Below are 21,541 nucleotides of genomic sequence, written 5' to 3'. Positions count from 1 at the left end.
AAAGTCCAAAACAAACAAAAACCATTACTGTTTCTCCCATTAAAAACTAAATTATGAAACATTTTCTCTCACAAGGTGTTCTTGATTTATTTTCATGAGTTCACTTATAATTCCCAGGGTTTCTGGTCAGCATGTGATATTTGTGTCAATCAAGTTCTTGACAAAAAGTAAAGATATCTCGTCATTTCAGTTAGGCCTAAACATTTCTATGTGAATGATTTTCAACCGGCTTTTCCAAATCCCATCACTGTAAATAAAAGCAAGACCTCCATTCCAACCACTCTAGTCCCCTTGGAAATTCGAAACCATAATCCAGCCTGGGAACAAATGTCACAGGGCCTCCAGGGAAGGCCCTCCTCGTATCATTCTCAACGTCAATGACACGACAACTCGGCATAAAGCTTCCGTGCCATCTCTGAATCCCGTATTCCTGTAAGGCTGGAATACCTTTTTCACGTTGTGCTGGGGATTGCCTACCCTCCCTCTCCTCCACATCTACCACTGAGTACTGTCAACAATCCTGGGGTCAGAGAACAGAACAGCATCCAACAGACTAAACTTTTGATCTTCGTTGGACGCCACAGGGCATTTTTGCCTGGTTTCCTAAACCAGCATCACTAGATTCAGGTCACAAATACTGATGAAGAGCAGCATACATGGTGCCCTATGTGATGCCCCTCGTGCCTGGGTCTGCACTCCCGGCCTCCACCCTGGAATCACCCCTCTCCAGAACGCCACAACTTGGGCAGGCCCACCAGGCATGTGAATCAATTCCCTCTGAAGAGATGTTCAAAGTGGGAACTGAGAACTAACAACTTTATACACAATCCTGTCTTCTTTCCTTCCAACCATACCCAGAGTTAAAAAAGCAAGGGTATAAATAATTTGTGAGCAAATCTAAGTGTCTCCAAGAGAATTACTTTGAACATTAAAGGGTAGCACTTATACTATTAATCCAACCAAATTAATTTGTTAGTGTTTTGTGCACGAATAAAGCATAGTTTTAGCATGAAAACAGGTTTAGTAATGTCCTGCTTTGTATGTATAAACACAGATGCTATAATCACTTTGTTTTCAATAAAGAGAAAATGTTTTCCTATTTTTGAGTCAAAATAATCTTTTCATTACAAGCATTTCACAAAATTCTTCTTTTCAAAATTCACACCCAGCAATATTTTTAAATGAATTTTAGCCTCACAACTTAGACACAAAATTCTTCCGATGCCTAACCAATGCCAAAGTAAAAGTTCAAAAGGTTGCTACTGTTCCCCTCCTCGGAAAAGATTCATAAAGTGAATATTTTTTGCAATTAACACCAACGTAACAGCATGAATGAAGATGAACATGGAACAATGTAGACTAAGTGTACAGAGAACTATCAGGAATACAAAAAGAATTTTCAAATGCAGACAGCCAGTTCCTAGCACATTCTAGTGACAATAAACCTTTTTAGTCTCCAAAACCACGGCTAAACTTCTAATAGGAGCAAAACCACCTCCAAGTAGAGAAGGGGTCTGGACAACAGAAGGATGTCCCTGCCACACAAGCTTCCCATTTTATTTGGGATTCATCAGGATTTCCAGAGACACAGTCAGCCATTAGGAAACAATGTGTCCTTCACATGGTACATCTAAGACGCTTGCTTTCAGGGAATTTACTTTTTAACACAAAAACATCATAAGCCAGGCCAGGAGGAGCAAGTGTTTGCACACCTCAGTCCCTCATCTAATCTTCAGAGCTCCGCAGTATTTCAGGGTAACGGAAGATCAGGGGTGTCCCTAGGAGTCCCCCTAACTAAGGGGGTCAAGACACCATTCACATGCTACCAATGAGGTAGGTTTAAAGAGTATGAATGTTTAAATATTTATTTTAAAATGTAACATGAGTACTCAAGAGATTTTTTTTGCTTGACTGATTACATGCACTCTCAGATCTAACATGCACTGTATCCATATCTTTTTGTTCAAAGAGACAACTGTTTCTTTTTTTTTTTTAATATATATTTTTATTGCTTTTAGGGAGGAAGGGAGAAGGAGAGAGAGATAGAAACTTCAGTGATGATTGAGCCCGCAACCTGGGCATGTGCCCTTGACCAGAATCGAACTCGGGACCCTTCAGTCTGCAAGCCGACGCTCTATCCATTGAGCCAAATCAGCTAGGGCGAGACAACTGTTTCTTTTTAACCCGAAACTGGAAGACAGAAAAACAACATCCACTGTCTTCACTACCTGAAAATACATAGTTGCTCTTACCTTCTCCTTTAAGTAATTTTTCTGTACTTTTTTCTTGAGCCAAGTCTGCTCAACAGATTTGAACATTAGAGCACATTCGTATTTTTATATAAATATTAAATGTCTATTATCTAAACTACAATGCCTCCAAAGCATGAACACCAAACAACATTCTGGCAACACTTTAAAACTGAGCTGCGAAGTCTGGTTTTTATGTACAGTATAAAATCTACTTAAGAGCACTAAGCCACCATTCCATAAAGAGACATACCTTTAAATAATTTATAGCAGTAGTAAATCTAGAGTTCCTGGTAGATTTAAAAACATTATTTAAAATATCTCTTTAGATTAAAACCAGCAGCAAGAAGCCTACTTCCTTATGTCAGAACACACCAAGTTAAAATGCAATACCAGCAGGCCATCTAGTGACCATTCCAGGGTTAGGGGAAAAATTTTAATCCAAAACCCTCAATCTTTTTCAGTGTCTTCTACATTTTTTATTAAATATATGCCACCTGAAGCACAATAATAAACATGCTCTGACAAAATACTGAGAAATTCAGTCTTTATATAAATGACTGCATTAACCTATCCCATTATATTACACAGGCCAGAATGAAAGACAAGTAAGAGAACACAGATGACAGAGGGTACTATGCTAACTAAAGTCCTCCTAACATACCCATCATGCCGCACGCTCAAAACACGTTTTTCTTGATCAGTGAAACCAATGCTACTTAGAGTAAAGATTAACAAAACAATTCTTGATAGAATTCATTTCAGAAGCGTCTCTCCAAAGTAATACCGAACACCAGGCAGAAAAACGTCCATTTGTTACCATGGAGACAGCACTTCTCAAGCACCTGCATTCTCTAGATGTTCCAAAACACACTACTCTCTTTGCTCTTATAAAATGTTGTGGTACAATGGGAAATGTATATTTGGTCTTTGTCCCCACTTCCTTACATAGAGCTCTTAAAAGCCCGGAAATCTCCTGAGTGGTGAGAGTGTCTTTGGTACAACAATAAGGTAACTTCTAGGCCAGCAATTTTCTTTCTTTTTTTTAATTGAATTTATTGGGGTGACATTGGTTAGTAACATTATACAGGTTTCAGGTATATAATTCTATGATACATCATCGGTATATTGTATTGTGTGTTTACCACCCCAAGTCAAGTCTCCTTCCATCACCATGTAGGCCAGCAATTTTCAACCAGTGTGCTGCACAAATTTTTAAAACATGCAATACCTATTTAGTCAGAGGCACTGACCTCTTTTCCCTCAGAATGTCAAATTATAAAAATGACACTAACCAAAACAACAATAGCCATCCAGTGTGAATGAATCAAAATTAGACCTATTTTTTTTTGTCAGATCAGCAAAAAAAAAATTTTTTTTTTGGTGTGCCGCAGAATTTTAATAATTAGTTTATGTGAGCAGTGAGATGAAAAAGGTTGAAAACCGCTGCTCCAGCTACAGGGCTCAGTCCCGATAGAACAAGTCATTAGAGGGCTGGAATTTTCAGCTCCACCCCTAGACGGTTGTAGGTGGGGGACTGGAAATTGAGTTTAAACACCAGTGGCCAAAGATTTAATCAATCGTCCCTGCATGATAAAACCTCCAATAAAAACCCCTAAAGGAGGGGTGCAGAGAGCTGGGTTGGTAAGCACATTGAGGATAGCATGTAAGCTCCACGTCTCTCCCCGCCCCATACCTTGCCCCATGCATGTCTTCCATTTGGCAGTTCCTGCATTGTATCCTTTATAACCACCTGGTAATAGTAATGAAAGTGCTTTCCCAAGTTCTATGAGTGGAATTATTGGAGCCAGGCTGGGCATCATGGGAACCCTGGAATGTGCAGTCAGCTGGGCAGACATGCCTGGGCACCCTTATTTGCAGCTGGCATCTGAAGTAGAGGCAGTCTTGAGAGAAAGCCCTTAGCCTGGGGGGTCTGAGCTAACTCTGGATAGTTAGTGTCAGGACTGAATTGAATGATTGGACACCCAGTTGGTGTCAGAGAAACAGAGAACTGATTGGTGTAAGATAAAGTTCTCCAAGTCTAACAAACAGAATCTGAAGAGGAGATAAAATGTAATTAGGTGGCTGTTTTAGAAATGGGAGTTTTTGTTACAGATGGCATAAAAGCCAAGTCAACTCATTTACCACTTAGATGTGGGTTTAGGACCTAAGTAAGTCATGACTCATCCGGCGGCTTCCCAAGGTCAATCAAATGACCTACACACACTTTTCTTATTTCACACTACACTGAACAAACATTCCACACTAACCAAGGACAGGCATGGCCGTTTAGTTCTTTTCATAGTAAACATTTTTTCCAGCCCAGTGTTCTTTGATCTGCTCAGAAGTATTTTAAAAGTACTCTAAAAATATTAAGTCAAGAAATGTCCATTCTTCTCAATTTCTTAATCCCAACAACACTTAGAGAACAGTTGGCCAGGGAATGTGAAAGACAGTTAAAGAAAAGATGCATATTTCAGAAATAAACTAGAAACTGAAAGCATCTAGATATTATAGAAGGCAGTGTAGTAGAAAGACCAGGATATGGGCTGCAGAATCCATCCGACTGTGTTTGAATCCTGCTCTATCTGACTGAACTACCCTGGGACAAACAACTTCATCTCCCTCAATCTGTTTCCTTATCAGTAAAATGAAGATAATTATGACTACTTTCCAGTTTTAATACAAATTAAACACAACAGTGCTATTGAAATGCCTAGTGCAGTGCCTTGTGTATGGTAAGAATTCAACTACTGGGAATTACTGTTGATGGTTTCCATCTCCGCCCATGACATCTGCCTTGAGCATCCGAAATTATACTCTTACACACAACAACAGGTAGTAATGCAAAAGCATTATTTAAAAACATATCCTCATCTCCACATCCCCATTCAAAGCACACGCTATTTAAGGCTACAATGATTTGTTCTTCTTCCTTGCTTTAAAAAACCACTTCACTCTACACATTCAACCTCTTCACCTCCCAGTCGGTATCTGAACTCTATTATGTGAGCTCACATAACCCACCTTTGGAAAACCTAACAAATGCGTTTGTGAGGATAATGAAGCTAAGCTGCATTTGCCACCCTGGTCGCCATGGAGAGGTCTGTATGCAAAGTCACCTTGCAATAAGGGTGCAGCAGGTAAATGTACTCCTTGATCACCAACGAGCCATCCTATCTAATAAAAGAGTAATATGCAAATTGACCATCACTCCAGCACACAAGATGGCTGCCCCCATGTGGTCAAAGATGGCTGCCTCCATGTGGACACAAGATGGCCAGCAGGGAGGGCAATTGGGAGGGACCAGGTCTGCAAGGGAGGGCAGTTGTGGGTGATCAGGCCTGCAGGGTAGGGCAGTTAGGGGCAATCAGGCTGGCAGGGGAGCAGTTAGGCATCAATCAGGCTGGCAGGGGAGTGGTTAGGGGGTGATCAGGCTGGTAGGCAGAAGAGGTTAGGGGCAATCAGGAAGGCAAGCAGGCAAGCAGTTGGGAGCCAGCAGTCCTGGACTGGGAGAGGGATGTCCGACTGCCAGGTAGGATTGGGCCTAAATAGGCAGTCAGACATCCCTTGAGGGGTCCCAGATTGGAGAGTGTGCAGGCTGGGCTGAGGGACACCCCCCCTCCCTGTGCACGAATTTCGTGCACTGGGCCTCTAGTAAACTATGAGCTGAATGTGGGGTGTTCACAGGTTTCATTTAAGATTCAACTTGTTGAGAAAAATCAATGGAGGATGCATTCCAGAACAGAAGTTAGTCGCGTGTGTGTGTGTGTGTGTGTGTGTGTGTGTAGTCTTCCTTCAATAGTAATTATTTTCTTTATTTTATTTTTTCCCCATCAGCATTTACTCCCACTATACCCTCTTCCACCTCCTCTCTCCCTCCCAGCAATTACCATTCAATAGTATTTTTAAATTCCACATCATGTTATAAAAAAACTTAATGAATTTATATATTGTCATTCTCATCTGTAACTATAAGTAATGGTGGTTAAAAACTAAAAATTAAGGTCCATGAGAATGGAATTTTTACTGCTTTTAATTCATTGCCACAAACCCCAGTATTTACAGTAATGCCCAGTGTGTATAGCACTAAATATCTGTTAAATTAACAGTGTGAGCCATGTACAATACAGAAATGCATGCTTTCAATGGGAAGTGAGGTCATTTACTTAGAAAAGTACATAATTGCAATCTTTCCCCCCAAGGAGGGTGGTACCAAAAGAAAACAATTGCATTAAGGAAGCGTTTGAATTTCTTCTTTTGTCATCATCCAGCTTTAATATAAAAATAAATAATTTTTCAAAAGAAAATGTCTCTCATCAATGAATATAACCAGAATTGCTTTCTGGTTGTAGGTTTAATTACATTGCACTTAAGACAGAATAAGAACATACTTGAAAGCAAAAGCCAATGGTATATGAAAATGAATCCTAGGAATTCATATACCTGGAATCCTAGGTATAGAATGCCACATGCTGATGAGCAAGTTACCTAATATCTGTGAAACACTTCATAGGCTTACTGTGTGAATAAATAAACAACAGGTGATTTGTTCTTCTTACAGTTAGTCCTCACTTAACACACTGCGGACCAGTAGCTTTACCCAGTGGCCAGGTAAGTTTCTATTGAAAGAGTACACAAAATGTTTTACATAAATGTTAAAGGCACGCTTTAAAATTAAACACCCATTGCATTTTAAAGTTATTTATTACATGTTCTTACAAGCTAATATCTTTTTAAAGTATGATACTTTGCAAAACTCTGTGTAATATGAAGCAAGAACTCTCGTGATCCATCGCTTAACATCCTCCTTAGGCTCTGCGACTTTAAGCAAAAGACTGTATAAGGAAACCAATTTTATCATAGGCTAATTGACAGAAATAAGATAGGTTCTTACAGCATCACATCAGCATTATAACAAATCAATGTTGAACAAAATGTCTTTATTCAGGGCCTGATATACAAGCTAAACTAGGAGAAAGCCCATTTTCCCTCAGAGTCTAACAATCAAAACAAATATTTTAAAAGACACAAAGCCTTGCCTTGGCCGGGTAGCTCATATGGTTAGAGCACTGTTCATATGTGCCAAGGTAGTGGTTTGATCCCATGAGGGCACATATAAGAATCAACCAGTGAATGCACAAATAAGTGAAACAACAAATCGATGTCTCTCTCTCTCTCTCTCTCTCTCTCTCTCTCAAAATCAATTTTAAAAGAAAATTTTAAGACACAAAGCCTTGCATATATGTCCATTATAATAAGTAATAAACTAGTAACTTCTATTAATAATAAGTAATAAACTAGTAACTTCTAGTTTCATATCTGTCCCTATTTTCCAACCTTGAATGACAATCATCAGATCATCTAGCAGGCATAATATAGAATAAGATCTGTATAAAAGTAAAGGCAATTAGTATAATCATTAATTAGGAGCGAGGCATTAATTAAGAATACAGAACACAGACTTAGGTAAGCAATGGCATAGAAGGGAGGGAGGGAGGGAGGGAGGAAGGGATTGTTGAATGGAGGGGGGAGGGAGGGAATACCATGGTGAAATACGTAAGGACAACAATAAAATATGTAGCTTGGTACTAGACTGAACACGAATCACCTTAATTCTATAAACAATGGGAAAAAATCAATATATGTTTTAGAGTAAAAACAAAAAAATATTAGACTACACTTTAGAAAGACAATTCTGCAAACAATACAGGATGTAATAAAAGGCATACAAAACTGGACATTGGGTGACCAGTTAGAGAGAACATGAGTAGTAGGAGCCTAAAATTGTACAGTGGCAGTTTACTCTGTGTTTAATCATAAGGGAAAAAATCTTGCAGTCTTATGCATTATAGATACCACAAGTCTGTATTTTCATTTTATAGAATCATGGTCAAAAAACAATTTAACTCTACATACAATGTGAGATTCTGAATCCTGGAAGTGGAAAGCACTTTAGTGGAAAGTGTCTTTAATAAAGTCCATAGTTGTAGTTTCTAGTAACACACCCAAGGTTAACTTCTTAATCTTCAGAAATGATCTATGATCACATAATATGGTAACAAGAAGAAGCTGGGTGAAGGAAATATAGGAATTATCTGTGCTATTTTTAGACTTACAAAGAATTGCAAAATATTCTCAAAGTAACATTTTTTTTAAGAATAACAAAAAAAAAATTTGCCCCCCCCCCCAAAAAAAAGGTTCGATTGTAAATAGGGCCCAAAGAAGAGGCTAGGAATTGCAGGAAGGAAAGAAGAGAAGGAGAGAGAGACCTGTGGTACCATCACACAGTAAGAATAATCACTTATAAATGTCTGAACTATCTGCAATTATCTGTAGTCTATAAAATGGCTTTAGGGACTCATGACCCCCCTATAATTATATATTAGTATCTATGAGTAAGTTTCTGAGGTTTTTATTAAAGAAAAACACTTCAGAATCACTAATTAAATATGAAAAAAGATCATCTAAAGTAACAGAAAATAAAATCATGTACAACTTTCTAACACTGATAATGACAAATCCAAGTAAAAAATATAGGTTGAATGTACAAAAAAAGCAAACAAAAATAAAATCAAAAGAAAAAGAAAAATACTGAAAACAGTTGCAATAAACATGACATGGAATTAATATTTATGGTTTTCAAACAAATTTATTTTTAAAAACTATAAACAACCCCAACAACAAAAGGTAGAATAATGGACAAGGTGCTAAAAATGGAACAGGGGTTCTGCAACAGAACTTGTAACAAGAGGAAAGGCCAGGAAAGAAGATGGCTGCCAATGGGAAGGCAGACTGCAAGATAGTGCGTGAGTAAGAAAACAAAGCGAGAGTGTGTGGTCGCACGGGGAGTGTTTGTTGGTGAGGTGAGGGACAGCTATACTCCAGGGTACTGTGGGGGACTGCTGGATGGGGTTCCCCTGACCAGGCAGCCCCCACTGCTGCTGGGTTCCCTCCTGAAGCAACCGGCTCAGACGCGGAGACCACGCCATCTTGAAGGGGAGAGTGGATGTTATTGGAAACCTGAAAAGCCTGGGGAATCTACAACTACGACACACACCGAACAGCTGCGAACCTGAGAACACGGGTCCCCAAGTAGCGCAAGCACATGGATTCAGAGGAGCTCTACACTCCCTCACGGAAAGGTCAGATTTCGCCAGGGATAAGGAGAGAGAGAACTACATAACCAGACACCCGGAGAAGAGAGATCATAGGGAGACAAAGAAACAGCCTGCATATGAAAGATAAGCAGGCATCACCAGAAAAGGAAGTAAGTGAAATGGAGGCAAGCAACCTGTCAGAGAAAGAATTCAGAGAAATGGTCATAAGGTGGATGAAAAGAATGGAAGACAAATTCGACAATATGTGTAAGAACCAAGAGGAAATGAAGAAGAACCAAGAAGAAATGAGAAATGACAGCGCTGCTGTAAAGAACTCAATAGAAAGCATCAACAGTAGACTAGAAGAAGCAGAGGACTGCATCAGTGAGCTAGAAGACAAGGTGGGAAAAAATACCCAACTAGAGCAGGAAAGGCCAGCTAATCTATGAAATCCTAACCTTCCCTGAGGCTGTCACAGAGCAGAGGTCCTATAGCAGTGGTGTGAACTGCTCCCGAAGAGTGACAAGTCCCACCAAGAGAAGACAAGACACATGACCTGCTCCCTTTAGTAGAGCATGGGAGCAAGAAAAAAACTGCAATAAAGGCAGAAAGGAAGAAACAGCTAAAATGCTTTTAAAACGCGAAAGGCTGAGCAAGGACCAGCGTGACTGGGAGCCCAGACACAAGGGGTTTGGCACTCACTCACAGTCAGGCCTACAACAGCTGCTCGGAAGAAAGATCAGGAGCAGGTCTGGAGACTTGAGAGTGAACGCTCCTCAGTGGTGCACAGGCATGAAACTCTCCTATCTCCCTGCAACCTTGACTCACAAAACACAGGCCGTAAGCTGACAGGGAAGGGTGGGAAAGCCTCCCAGGGTCCACTGTGTGTGGGGAAGGGGTAGAAGCAAATATGGTGCCAGAAGCAAATATGGTGCCGGATCTTGGCCCAGGATCTGCTAATGCATGTGAGGAACAGAAACCTCCCCCTCCAAGGCCTCCCAGGTTCAAAGTATAGGCTGGCTACCGTGGTATGACCTTATGTATCTTAACTGAAAAAATATATATAATAATGCCAAGTTGTAAAGCTGAATAAGTCAAGGCTGAGTTTTCTCTGTTAGGTACTTCTGTGGTAAAAATTACTGGTAAAATAAAAGATTACTGGCTCTCAAGCCTCCCTGTAGGATACACTGATGGGTATTTCATATGTTGTGCATACATAGTGTATCCCCTCCCCCCAATACCTAACACAGCAACCTACACATACAGAAAACTGTTGGCACTATAAAGAATTAAAAAATACAGACATTCCTCCACATTACCTCCACCTTTTTTTTTGGAGGCCATGGGTATGCAATAAATAGAAACAGTCTCTGGTGATTCCCGCTCTGACCTCCTCTTACCCGCTCCTGCAGAAGCTCCACAACTTGCTGGACACAGTCATTCACATCACAGGAGTCTGTCTTCAGCACCAACTCAGGGGCCTCTGGCTTTTCATATTCAGAATCAATCCCAGTGAAACCTATAAAAGAAACAAGATAATAAAGGAAGGCAGAAATTAAAAATAAATTACCTTTGTTTCAGCAGTGCAAGTCTCTGCTATGTTGAAGTTACTATTTATGCTGCCCCTCTAAGGTACAAGGTTAGAGTAATAAAACTTCTTTCTTGGGAGAAGATTTCTAATTAAACATTTGTTTCTTATTTATCCACATACAGTCGATTGTCATCATCACAGTAGTTGTGTGCTAAAACACTAAATCAGTGAATACTGAAGCACTGTTCATAGGGGAGACTTGGGGTTAGACTCCTGTGAGCTCCTGGCAACAAAACTTTTGTTAACTGATTAATATATAACTCTGTTTTATGTGCATTTCTGTCTAAAGCACCTTACTTAGTATACACTTGAGTGGCCAGATTTTTATGATCTGTGAACGCATAATAATCTGGCCACTCAGTGTATATCCTATATAATAAAAGGCTAATATGCAAATTGTCCCCTCGACCAGGAGTTCGACCAGCAGGCAGGCCGGCCAACTGCCCATGTCCCCGCACCCTGGCCAGGCTGGCCAGACCCCACCCATGCACGAATTCATGCACCAGGCCTCTAATACACACACACACACACACACACACACACACACACACACACACACACTGAGTGGCCAGATTATTATATATATATTATTATATAATATTATATTATATAATAATCTGGCCACTCAGTGTATATTGTTCATTCATTAACACTGAACTCATGACTAACAGCATTCTAACTCATGCTTGCAGGAATGAAGTGTATCTAACACACATTTCTTCACAAGGCACATGGCAGCCTTCCTGAACTTACTAGACCGCAACTCATCACTAGGCCTGGGGCCACTTTAAACAGCAAAGTCATCAACAAAAAGCACCCCAGAAATGCAAAAACCATGGTACTAAATAAGCCACAAAAAGGACGCTTCTTTACAGTATGATAGGGGAAACAAAGGCCAAATGTCGCCTTGTTCAACTTCAATTAGGAATGTGTGCTCCGGATGACTAAAATTTTTGCCACTCGGCGCATGTCCACAAATGACTGTTAAAGTGCCGTCAGTACACATGTGGGGGTTACAAATAAACTTTAGTGAGTAAGCCAACCCGCAAATATAGACTCTTCAATTAATGAGGATCAACTATACTTCTGCTTTTTTTTCTTTTTAAATGTCTAAACTGCCTGTGAAGACATAGGAATTAACACCAAGTGATAGGAGCACCTCATTTCTCCACAGAAATACAGAATATAGTACCTAAACCCTGGGCATAAAATTAAAATTGACAAGGTTTTTTTCCTCTCCATGCAGAAACGGACACCTGATCAGTCTGTCCACAGAGATTATCTAAGGCCACACTGAAGCCCTGCAAGCTCTCCCTTGCCACCAGCTTAAGTGTTCAGGCAAGACAAATTAACCGCTCCTAGGTTAAACAAAACACAAATCAGGAAGGTAATCCTGTTCTATCACAAAATGTATCCCACAATCAAATTTAGTTATTAACCACTATTTAAGATTTTCCCATGTGACTGCCAAGAAAATAAAGAACACATGATGTTTTCCCAGAATGGGCTAGCTGAGCTGCAGATACGCTCTTCCTGTCTTCCACTTCTGCACCACCCACGCGTAAGTCATTCAAGGCCTGCCCGCCTTGGAATGCTTAGGTCATCCTTGGAAGAATGAACATGAATTTAACATCATTACTATTAAGAGGTACAGTTCTCAAAAGTGTCCTAAATATACACTACAAGTCTACAGTGTCCTCTTATTTCACTTTTTTCCTATTTAATATTTCTAAGTATCACATGAAGTCCTAAACCCAGGAATAAATTTCTGCTTTACTAACATTTCCAGCAGTATTTAGTGGTGAGTCACAATAAAACAGCCCCGGGTGGGGGGAAGAATAATTCTGGTTAAAACACTAGTTCTTAAGCTCTGATTCTCCAATGTGACTACACACTAGAATCACTGGGTCCTATTCCCACGAGATTCTGATTTCATGAGTCTAGGGACAGCATTGGCAATGGAGTTTTTAAAAATTCCTACAGGTGCCGAAACCGGTTTGGCTCAGTGGATAGAACGTCGGCCTGCGGACTGAAAGGTCCCAGGTTCGATTCCGGTCAAGGGCATGTACCTTGGTTGCGGGCACATCCCCAGTAGGGGTTGTGCAAGAGGCAGCTGATCGATGTTTCTCTATCATCGATGTTTCTAACTCTCTATCCCTCTCTCTTCCTCTCTGTAAAAAATCAATAAAATATATATTTTTTTTAAATTTCCTACAGGTAATGCTAATTGTCAAGCAGCAAAGCTTGACAATGTTAGAAAACTAGGCTTAACATTTTACAAGTCGAGGAATTTTCTTCCAAGCTAATTTATCCCGTAAATGAGGATAATACACTAACGCTGTAAGAAAAACATTTGTATTTCAGTAGTTAACTACATGAGCAGTAATCATGAAAATAATCTAGGGATTAGAATGGCTCTAATCCCACACTGATAGAGTGATATATTTACAGTTTAATAAAAGCCTAATGACCTATAAATTCCTGAGATCTGCTGACTGTATGCAATCTCCTCTGTCCTTGAATGTATATCATCAAGGCCCCAAAACAACACTGATAGGGAACTTTTTAAGTGTCATCTAACAAGAAATTTTTAAAAACAAACAACTGAACAATCAGAACTCTAGCACCATAGCAAACCTAAAATAAATGTGGGTACACATGTACACACACATACATATTTTAACCTGAGGAACATCTTGTCAATGTGTACACAAAAGAATTGAGAACAGGAAATTAAACAAGTAACACACAGAAAACTAAGCTAATACAAACACACTCCCAGATGTAGAATGCAAACTGAAAGTGACTCAAGGTACTTTGGATGAAGTCTTATTCATCACTGCATCCCAAACACCAAATATATTCCTTGCCAAAAGCAAATAGTAATGGTTGATAAATGGGTGTTGTCATCTGATTTCCACTCCCCCTTCTAATCCATCTGAAAAGCATTTACTATGTGTTTGCCAGGCATTATGCTTTGGGCCACTGTGCTAAACTCTAACATTATGAAAATGCACAAGGTGTTGTCCCTGCTCACAAGTCGCTTACTCCAGCCCAGCAGACACATCTACCTCCCTCAACGATACATCTTTGCAAAACAAAACCAACGACAATTAAAACAGGTAAAAAATGTAGACTTCAGGATCCTGGACACATCATTTTGCTTCTCTTCGCCAAAACTCTATTACAACAAACTGAAGTGAAAACTGCCCATCAACAGGGAGAGGGTGATATAGAAGTTAAGAGGTGAAACTGGTTTCCCTCCCGTTGTCATACATTATCCTGTGCTTTCTGAGTCACGCAAGTGCCAGCTTACCAAGTGAAACTGAGTCTCCATGGGGCAGGACTGGACACCAACCTGGCCCAAGGACCCAGCTTTCCCACAGCAGATGGATTTTGACCCAACCGCTAAAGCTTTCCCATGTCCAAAATACAGAAGAGCCCAGAATGACAAGCATTTTCCTTCCCATTCCACCTTTTCCTTTTCAGGGCCAGAAGCTGAATGCCAACATCTATAATTCCCAGAGCTCCTGGAACTCCTGCGAAAGTCCCAGGCGATCGCACTCCCTGTTAGGAAGGTAAACAAAAGCTACCTGCATGAATCATTGATTCCTATATAAGGCTGACTGTGTAATCTACCTTTGATTTTTTTTTAACACTGCATGTGCTCTATTTCTGTTAATAATAGAACAGGACTAATGTCAAGGTTGTCTAGAAGATAAATAATATAAATGGTATCAAAGACCACAGCAGACGAGTTCTAAATGTCTCCTTCTATGTCCAAATGCTCATCACAATGGAAACTCTTGGAGTAGACGATAAAACCTAAAAAGCAAGGTGTGTATATTTTGATGGAAACAGTGATATGTTAATTCAATCCAATTCGACAATTGTACACAGAATGAATAAGCGATCATTCCAGGCACAAGAACAAGACATTGTTCTTGCTCTTAAGATGCTTAAAATTCAGGCATTTTTCCCACTGGCTCTAAAATGTCCTACATTATCAATGGAACAAAGAGCTGTAATAGCAGCAGCTAGCCTTTGATATCCCATCTAATGCCAGGCAGCTAATTATATCAAGGAGTTTCCACCAGCCCCCAAAGTCCCAACACTCTAAAATTCTGTCTTCTGATTAGGATTCCAACCCAATCAGTGATAGTCACGGTGAATACAGTGCCCGGTACCTCTGCTAGGCCTGAGAGCTATAACCATATATTAAGACCCACTTTCTCTCTCAAGAAGCTCCAAGTCATCTGAATATCCCCAATCTCTTAGAAAAGATACGAAACTGATATGGTAAGATAAAATATCTAAGCGAAGAGAAACTGAGGAAAAACGTTACTTACCTTTAATTTCTCCTGCCCGTGCTTTTTTATAGAGTCCTTTGACGTCCCTCTGTTCACAAACATGCAGAGGAGCATCAACAAATACTTCAAAGAAAGGTAAACTTGCACCCTCATGAATCTGCCTCGCATTGTTGCGATCCTTAGGAAAAAGATGGGTACAGAACAATAAAAAGTGCGTACACAAATCAAAGGTACTATGTGAATATCAAGGATGAGTAAAAAAAAAAATACATTAGATAAAATTTAATTTATATTTTTTAAATGTAAACAGAATAAATCTAAAAAATAATCAGGTTAACACACCCATCCTTCATAACAATTTTTAAAAGCATACAATTCTTAATATCAGAGATATTGGGGAAATTCCAGGAGGGAAAAGTAACAGATGCCCCATAAAAACTTTCATTTGATTTTATGAGGAACCTGAGCCAGAGCCCACCTTGAATACAGGTATCCTCAGGCCTCTCCCTCATGTCCAACCTGAGCCTACACGAGGGCCATTTAGAACTGTGAGGCTAGTTTATTCACTTGCCAGATGAAAACCACCCCTCATCTGTACCTGAATGTTTGGGCGTATGCTCTTGCCACCTCCCTCGCAGGAACACCTCCCCACACACCCACTCTTCTGGCTAAAGCAAGGTGCTCCCTCACAGTACATCTCCAAGGTGGCATCCTCCAGGAGGCCTCCCGTGCATGCCCAGACTGAGGGTCCTTGTTCTCTCTGGCTTCCCAGATGTACCCACCATGTACCTCTGTCATATATCTTATTCCGATATATTAAAATCATTTCACTAGCTTTATAGCCATAGTGTCTGGCAGAGTGATTACTAAGTTGTGATCTTACTGCTCCAGCTGTCCTTTCAAAGAAGGTGCTCTGAGTTTCCATCGGCAGCCCTCCTCTCATTCTATACACTCTTCTGTATACTCAACTTTATCTAGGTTTCAACTAGTGAAGTGAATGATTCCTAAACCTGCATCTCAATTCTACTTTCCTGGGCTCCAGAACCAATGTTCCCATGATCATCTCCATTAGCACTTCAAATCTAATCCACCTGAAGTGAATACTCAACCTCTCCCTTTCTATCCTGTATTTTCTAACTTAATAATACCATCTTTATTCAGAAAGCACCATCTTAACTCCCTAGCTCCTCTCCCCACAAAAAAAAAGAAGCAATAATTAACCAGGCACCAAGTCCTGCTGCTGCTACTGGCTCACCAGCCCTTCAATATGTCCATTCCCATGGCTGCAGCTCGAATTCACTCCAAATGCTTCCTAACCAATCTTCCACCTCCAGGCCATTCTCATCCAGGCTTCAAAGGTGTCCTCACTAAGGTGCAAACTCAATGACAACATTCCCCAGCATTCTTGAACTGTTAACTACCCCAAGGGTCTGCAAATTGCTCTAGCTTCTATCTCCCCTCACATTCACCCTGCACAGCAGTTTTACCAAACCACCTAGAGTCCTCCAAAGACCAAATGCCCTCACATTTCCATGCCTTTGTAACCCCTCTGTCTGAAACAGCCTTCGCCCTCCAGTCTAACTGGTATACTCTGATTCATCCTTTGTGACTCATTTGCAGCGCCTCCTCTGTGAATCTTCCACAGCACCTCTCATATCCATTTACCTCTTCACTTGCCTCAGGATATTATGACTGTTCACATCTGTATGTACCTAGCACACCAACTCCTTAACAGGAATGATCAGGTTTATTTTAGAATCAAGACGCTCAAGTTCAGTGGTGACATGGAAAAATGCACATATCCTATATTACATTATTCTATCCCAATGGTATCACAGATTCTCATATGCCCTAAGCACAGTCCAAACCTCGTCCTTAAGGCTCTGAGAGATGAGAGCAACAAAATTTTTGCTGAGAGCTTTGAATGCAATCTTCAGAGCAACCTTATGAAGCAAGCATTATCAGAGCTTAGGAAGGTTAAGTAAACTGGCCAGGGTCATAACCGTAATAGAAAGAGCTGACATTTCAGCCCACTGTGTCTGTTTCCAAAGCCCCTGCCGTTAATCACTAAACTAACTTGCCTGTTCTTTGATATCTGGGCTTCCTAAGGGGCTATGCTATCACTTAACAAACATTAAATATCTACTGTGTTCCAGGAGCAGGGCATGGCATCAAGATTACAAAGATAAGTAAGATGTAGTCCCAGCCCCCAAGAGGCAGCAAAGAACGGCAGGCAAGAGCCTGGGCTCCAGGGGCACTGCGTGGGTGCAAATCCCTGCTCTACCACAGGCAGTGTGTGGCCTTGGTAACTTACCCCTCTGTTTCCTCACCTCTACCTTCCTTACTGGGTGACAAGTACTAAATGAGTTAAATCACATAAAAGCACTTTAAAACAGTTACTAGTACAAAGCAACAGTTCCATGAACGTTAGCTGCTATTATCACTAATATTTTTGCTACCACTACTGCTGCTGCTGCTGACATAATCACCACCAACCAAGGAACTGGTATTTATCACTAACAATGTGTTCAAGTACAATAACGAGGACACCACAGAGAGGCACCCAACAAAGCCGGAGGTTCTTGAGAAAAGGAAGGTATTCAGGAGGAGGAGATATCTGGGTCTCAAAGCCATGAACAGGACTGGGTGATGCTGAGAAGAGGGGGATAGCAGGGGGAAGAAGAGTGCCTTTCAGATGGGGAAACAAAAATCTTGTGGTGAGAGAGAAAAAAAAAAAGATTTTCAGAGAAACACAAAAGAGTGAACCAATGTTGCTATGGTTTCTGACGTTAAGAGGAATATGATGAGAGACAGGACTTGAGAATTTTGAGCAAAGAAGCTAACACAGCAGGGCACCTGTTAAGAAACAAGATTTCTCCTGGTGTCTGAGACCCGCTGAGTATTTTCTATAGGCATATTAAATTAAAAAGTCAGGTTGGCTTAAGGTCAATGACTTTGGTTACACTTTGGGGGGAGAGAGTTTATAGCAGGTTTTATAAAAAAATGAGTTTACTCAGAAAAGTCACGGCACAAAAATGTTGTAGGTTAATTCTTTTTAATTTGGATTTAGCCTCAAAGCAAACGTTAATGCTGAAACTATTTGCCACGTTCCCAATACATGTATTTAGCCCAAAGTCACATACCTGAGTATAAGGCGATATGAAACTTGTGATGCATACTAAGCCAGCATCTGCAAACAACTTAGCTACTTCCGCAATGCGTCGCACATTCTCTTCTCTGTCTTCAGGACTAAAGCCAAGATTTTTATTGAGGCCTTGACGAATGTTGTCACCATCCAAAGTATAGCATGGAATACCATGGCAAACTAGGTACTCCTCCAAAGCCATGCTCACGGTGGTCTTTCCTGCTCCAGATAAGCCTAAAATTACACAATACATACAGATGCCAGACATCAAATCAGAAGGACGAGTTAGTAATAAAGAATTTTAATACAGACTTAATTACATTTATTATTCACAGCAGTCTCTCAGTAACAATCTCACAAATATTTCTCTATAAGATTTACCTCTAAGCTAGAAAAACATCTGTAGTTTAAATATAATAAGCATTTATGTTTTTAGTAACTCCTATCTATGCCCTAAGGTATCCTAGAAATCACTGATGAATTTCGAAGAGCTTAACCAATTTTAATATTAGACAAGGTTGGGTAGGTATTACTCCCTTTGTCTTCTTGGTCTTCTTGTTACCACTATTCTAAAGCTGCCCAAATTACTTCTGTATGCCCAAATTACTTCTGACAAGAGAAGAAAAAGACAAAAGTAAGTGAAATATTATTGTTACCTCTATATCCCAGGATCATCACCTCTGATAGATAAAAGTATCTGGGAATCCAATTTATAAACATAATTAACCTTGAAAGAATATCCCCATTTCAACCCACTTGCCTCTACCAATGATGTTGCTTCACTAACCAACAAGAAGGAACAGATGCAAGAGCACATTTATGCACTCATACTTGCCACCTTGGGGAATGTGTAATTGCAGAATTCATAACTAAGGTAGCTATGAGGCAAGAGACAGAATATTGAAGACTAATGTACTGACATTCCGGAAAGAAGTCGTAGTAGTATGGAAGACTAACTGAAAAAAAAATAAAAGAAAAAAAGATATGTTGAGAGGATTAATACAACGCTAATTGTTTTATACATTAAAAACTTATATGAAGAGCCACATCAAAATTACAACTAAAATACAGAACAACCATCATCCAGAACTGCCAGAAAGTGGGCTGAATGAAGTCCTACAACTAGAGAAGTAAAGAAGAAAGCACACTGAGACTGCTGGAGGTGCGGAGGCCCGTAATGGGCCAGGCCAGCACCCACATGGGCCGCTTTTTTAATCGGGAGGGAGATCATCTCTGCGGAGGCCGCCCAGAGGAGCAAGGGGTCCCAGCCCCACACCAGACCCCCAGCCCAGGGTCTCAGAGCTGGGGAAAGAAGTCCCTATGGGCAGTAAGAATTACGAGCTGTAGAAACCATTGTGGATTGGGGCTCAGTGACACAGAGGCTGCTGGAGATGAGCTGTTTCTCTTAAAAGGCCAGCACCATGAACTGAACTTACAAGGTCCCACTTCCTCTGAGCTCCAGCACCAGGATGAGGCTCTGGGGAACAGAGACACTTGTGAGGAGGAAGTGGATTGTCTGGCAGGAACTCGGGGTAGCTTTCTCCCAGATGGAGGTGCTTGCAGGGATGATTACTATGCTGGGACCTCCCTAGTGCAGAGCTGACTGGCAGCCATTTCTGTTTTCTCCACCCTGGGTGATTCCCTAAGACCCCACCTCATCCAATTTACAACCCCACCCAAGCTATGTGCCGTGGCTTTTGCATATGAATGGCCTGTTCTTGCTCAGGCTAAAATCTCTCAAACAAGCTGCAGCTGGGTCAGGGAGCCCCAAACCTATCAATAAAAGGCCCAAGACCTGGCACCAGCACCAGTCTGCCTTGCTTCATACCTGGGCCTCATCTGGGCACTTCCCAAACCTGATACAAAGAGGAGGAATCTGCATATCTCTCTGTAGCTCCAGCCTGGTAGCACAAGGCAGTGGCTGACTTTGCACCTCCCTGGAGATCCAAGAGCCAGTGTACCCAATGGTCAGTGTCAGGCCATACCAGATTACAACTCTTCACATCCATAAGCGACACACTCAAGGCACACTCAGTGAGCACCACAGCCCCACTGAAGCAAGTCCTGCTCATAGGGGTGTCTCCTGCACAGCAGCTCTCCCACTAGGTGCAGCTGGTCCTCACAGCCAATTGGCCTGGAGGTCAATTCCTCCCAGTGAAACAAATAGCAATCAAGTCTCAACTACAACAAGACTGTGCTCACAGGCCACAAAGGGGTGCACCTAGAGCTCCCAGCTGAGCCACTGGGCCCTGTGGAACACCTACTACACAAGGCCACTCTACCAACTCAAGGAGACATAGTAGCTCTACCCAAAACATAGAAACAAACACAGGGGAGCAGCCAAAATGCGGAGACAAAGAAACATGTCACAAATGAAAGAAATGGAAGAAAGCAAACTACTGGATATAGAATTCAAAATCATGGTTATAAGGTTACTCAAGAATCTTCTAGAAAACTCCAAAAAAATAGAAAAGGACCAATCAGAAATTAACAATACACTGACTGAAATAAAGAATAATATACAGGGATTCAAAAGTAGAATAGAGGATTCAGACAATCAAATCAATGATTTGAAATATGAGAAAGCAAAAAACACCCAACCAGAAGAGCAAAAAGAAAAAAGAATCCAAAAATATGAAGATAGTGTAAGGAGTCACTGGGACAACTTTAAGCATATCAACATTCACATTATGGGGGTGCCAGAAGAAAAAGAGAGAGAGCAAGATATTGAAAATCTATTTGAAGAAATAATGATAGAAAACTTCCCCCACCTGGTGAAAGAAATAGACTTACAAGTCCAGGAAGCACAGAGAACCTAAAAAAAGAGGAACCCAAAGAGGACCATACCAAGACACATCATAATTACAATGCCAAGGATTAAAGAGAGAATCTTAAAAGCAGCAAGAGAAAAACAGTTAGTTACCTACAAGGGAATACTCATTCAACTGTCAGCTGATTTCTCAACAGAAACTATGCAGATCAAAAGGGAGTGCCAAGAAATATTCAAAGTGATGAATAGCAAGGACCTAAAACCAGTATTACTCTACCCAGTGAAGCAATCATTTAGAATTGAAGGTCAGATAAAGAGCTTCACAGACAAGAAAAAGCTAAAGGAGTTCATCACTACCAAACCAGTATTATATGAA

The 21,541-nt window shown here is 40.7% G+C and overlaps 1 protein-coding gene across 3 annotated transcripts in view; it reads right to left on the bottom strand.

Moving 5' to 3' along the window:
- PAPSS1 (3'-phosphoadenosine 5'-phosphosulfate synthase 1) overlaps positions 1-21,541 on the bottom strand; it is a 99,986-nt gene that overhangs the window by 63,227 nt on the left and 15,218 nt on the right. For all 3 annotated transcript variants that reach the window (XM_028158613.2, XM_054726733.1, XM_054726743.1), the window contains 3 exons: positions 18,394-18,629; positions 15,290-15,428; positions 10,750-10,868 (listed from right to left, as the gene is read on the bottom strand). In XM_028158613.2, coding sequence (XP_028014414.1) covers positions 10,750-10,868; positions 15,290-15,428; positions 18,394-18,629 — 494 coding nt within the window. The remainder of the gene's footprint in view (positions 1-10,749; positions 10,869-15,289; positions 15,429-18,393; positions 18,630-21,541) is intronic.

Source organism: Eptesicus fuscus, chromosome 2, assembly GCF_027574615.1.
Source record: "Eptesicus fuscus isolate TK198812 chromosome 2, DD_ASM_mEF_20220401, whole genome shotgun sequence".
In the NCBI taxonomy this organism is placed as follows: Eukaryota; Metazoa; Chordata; class Mammalia; order Chiroptera; family Vespertilionidae; genus Eptesicus; species Eptesicus fuscus.
The sequence above is the reverse complement of the archived record's forward strand: the minus strand, read 5'-3'. Positions and strand labels throughout refer to the sequence as shown.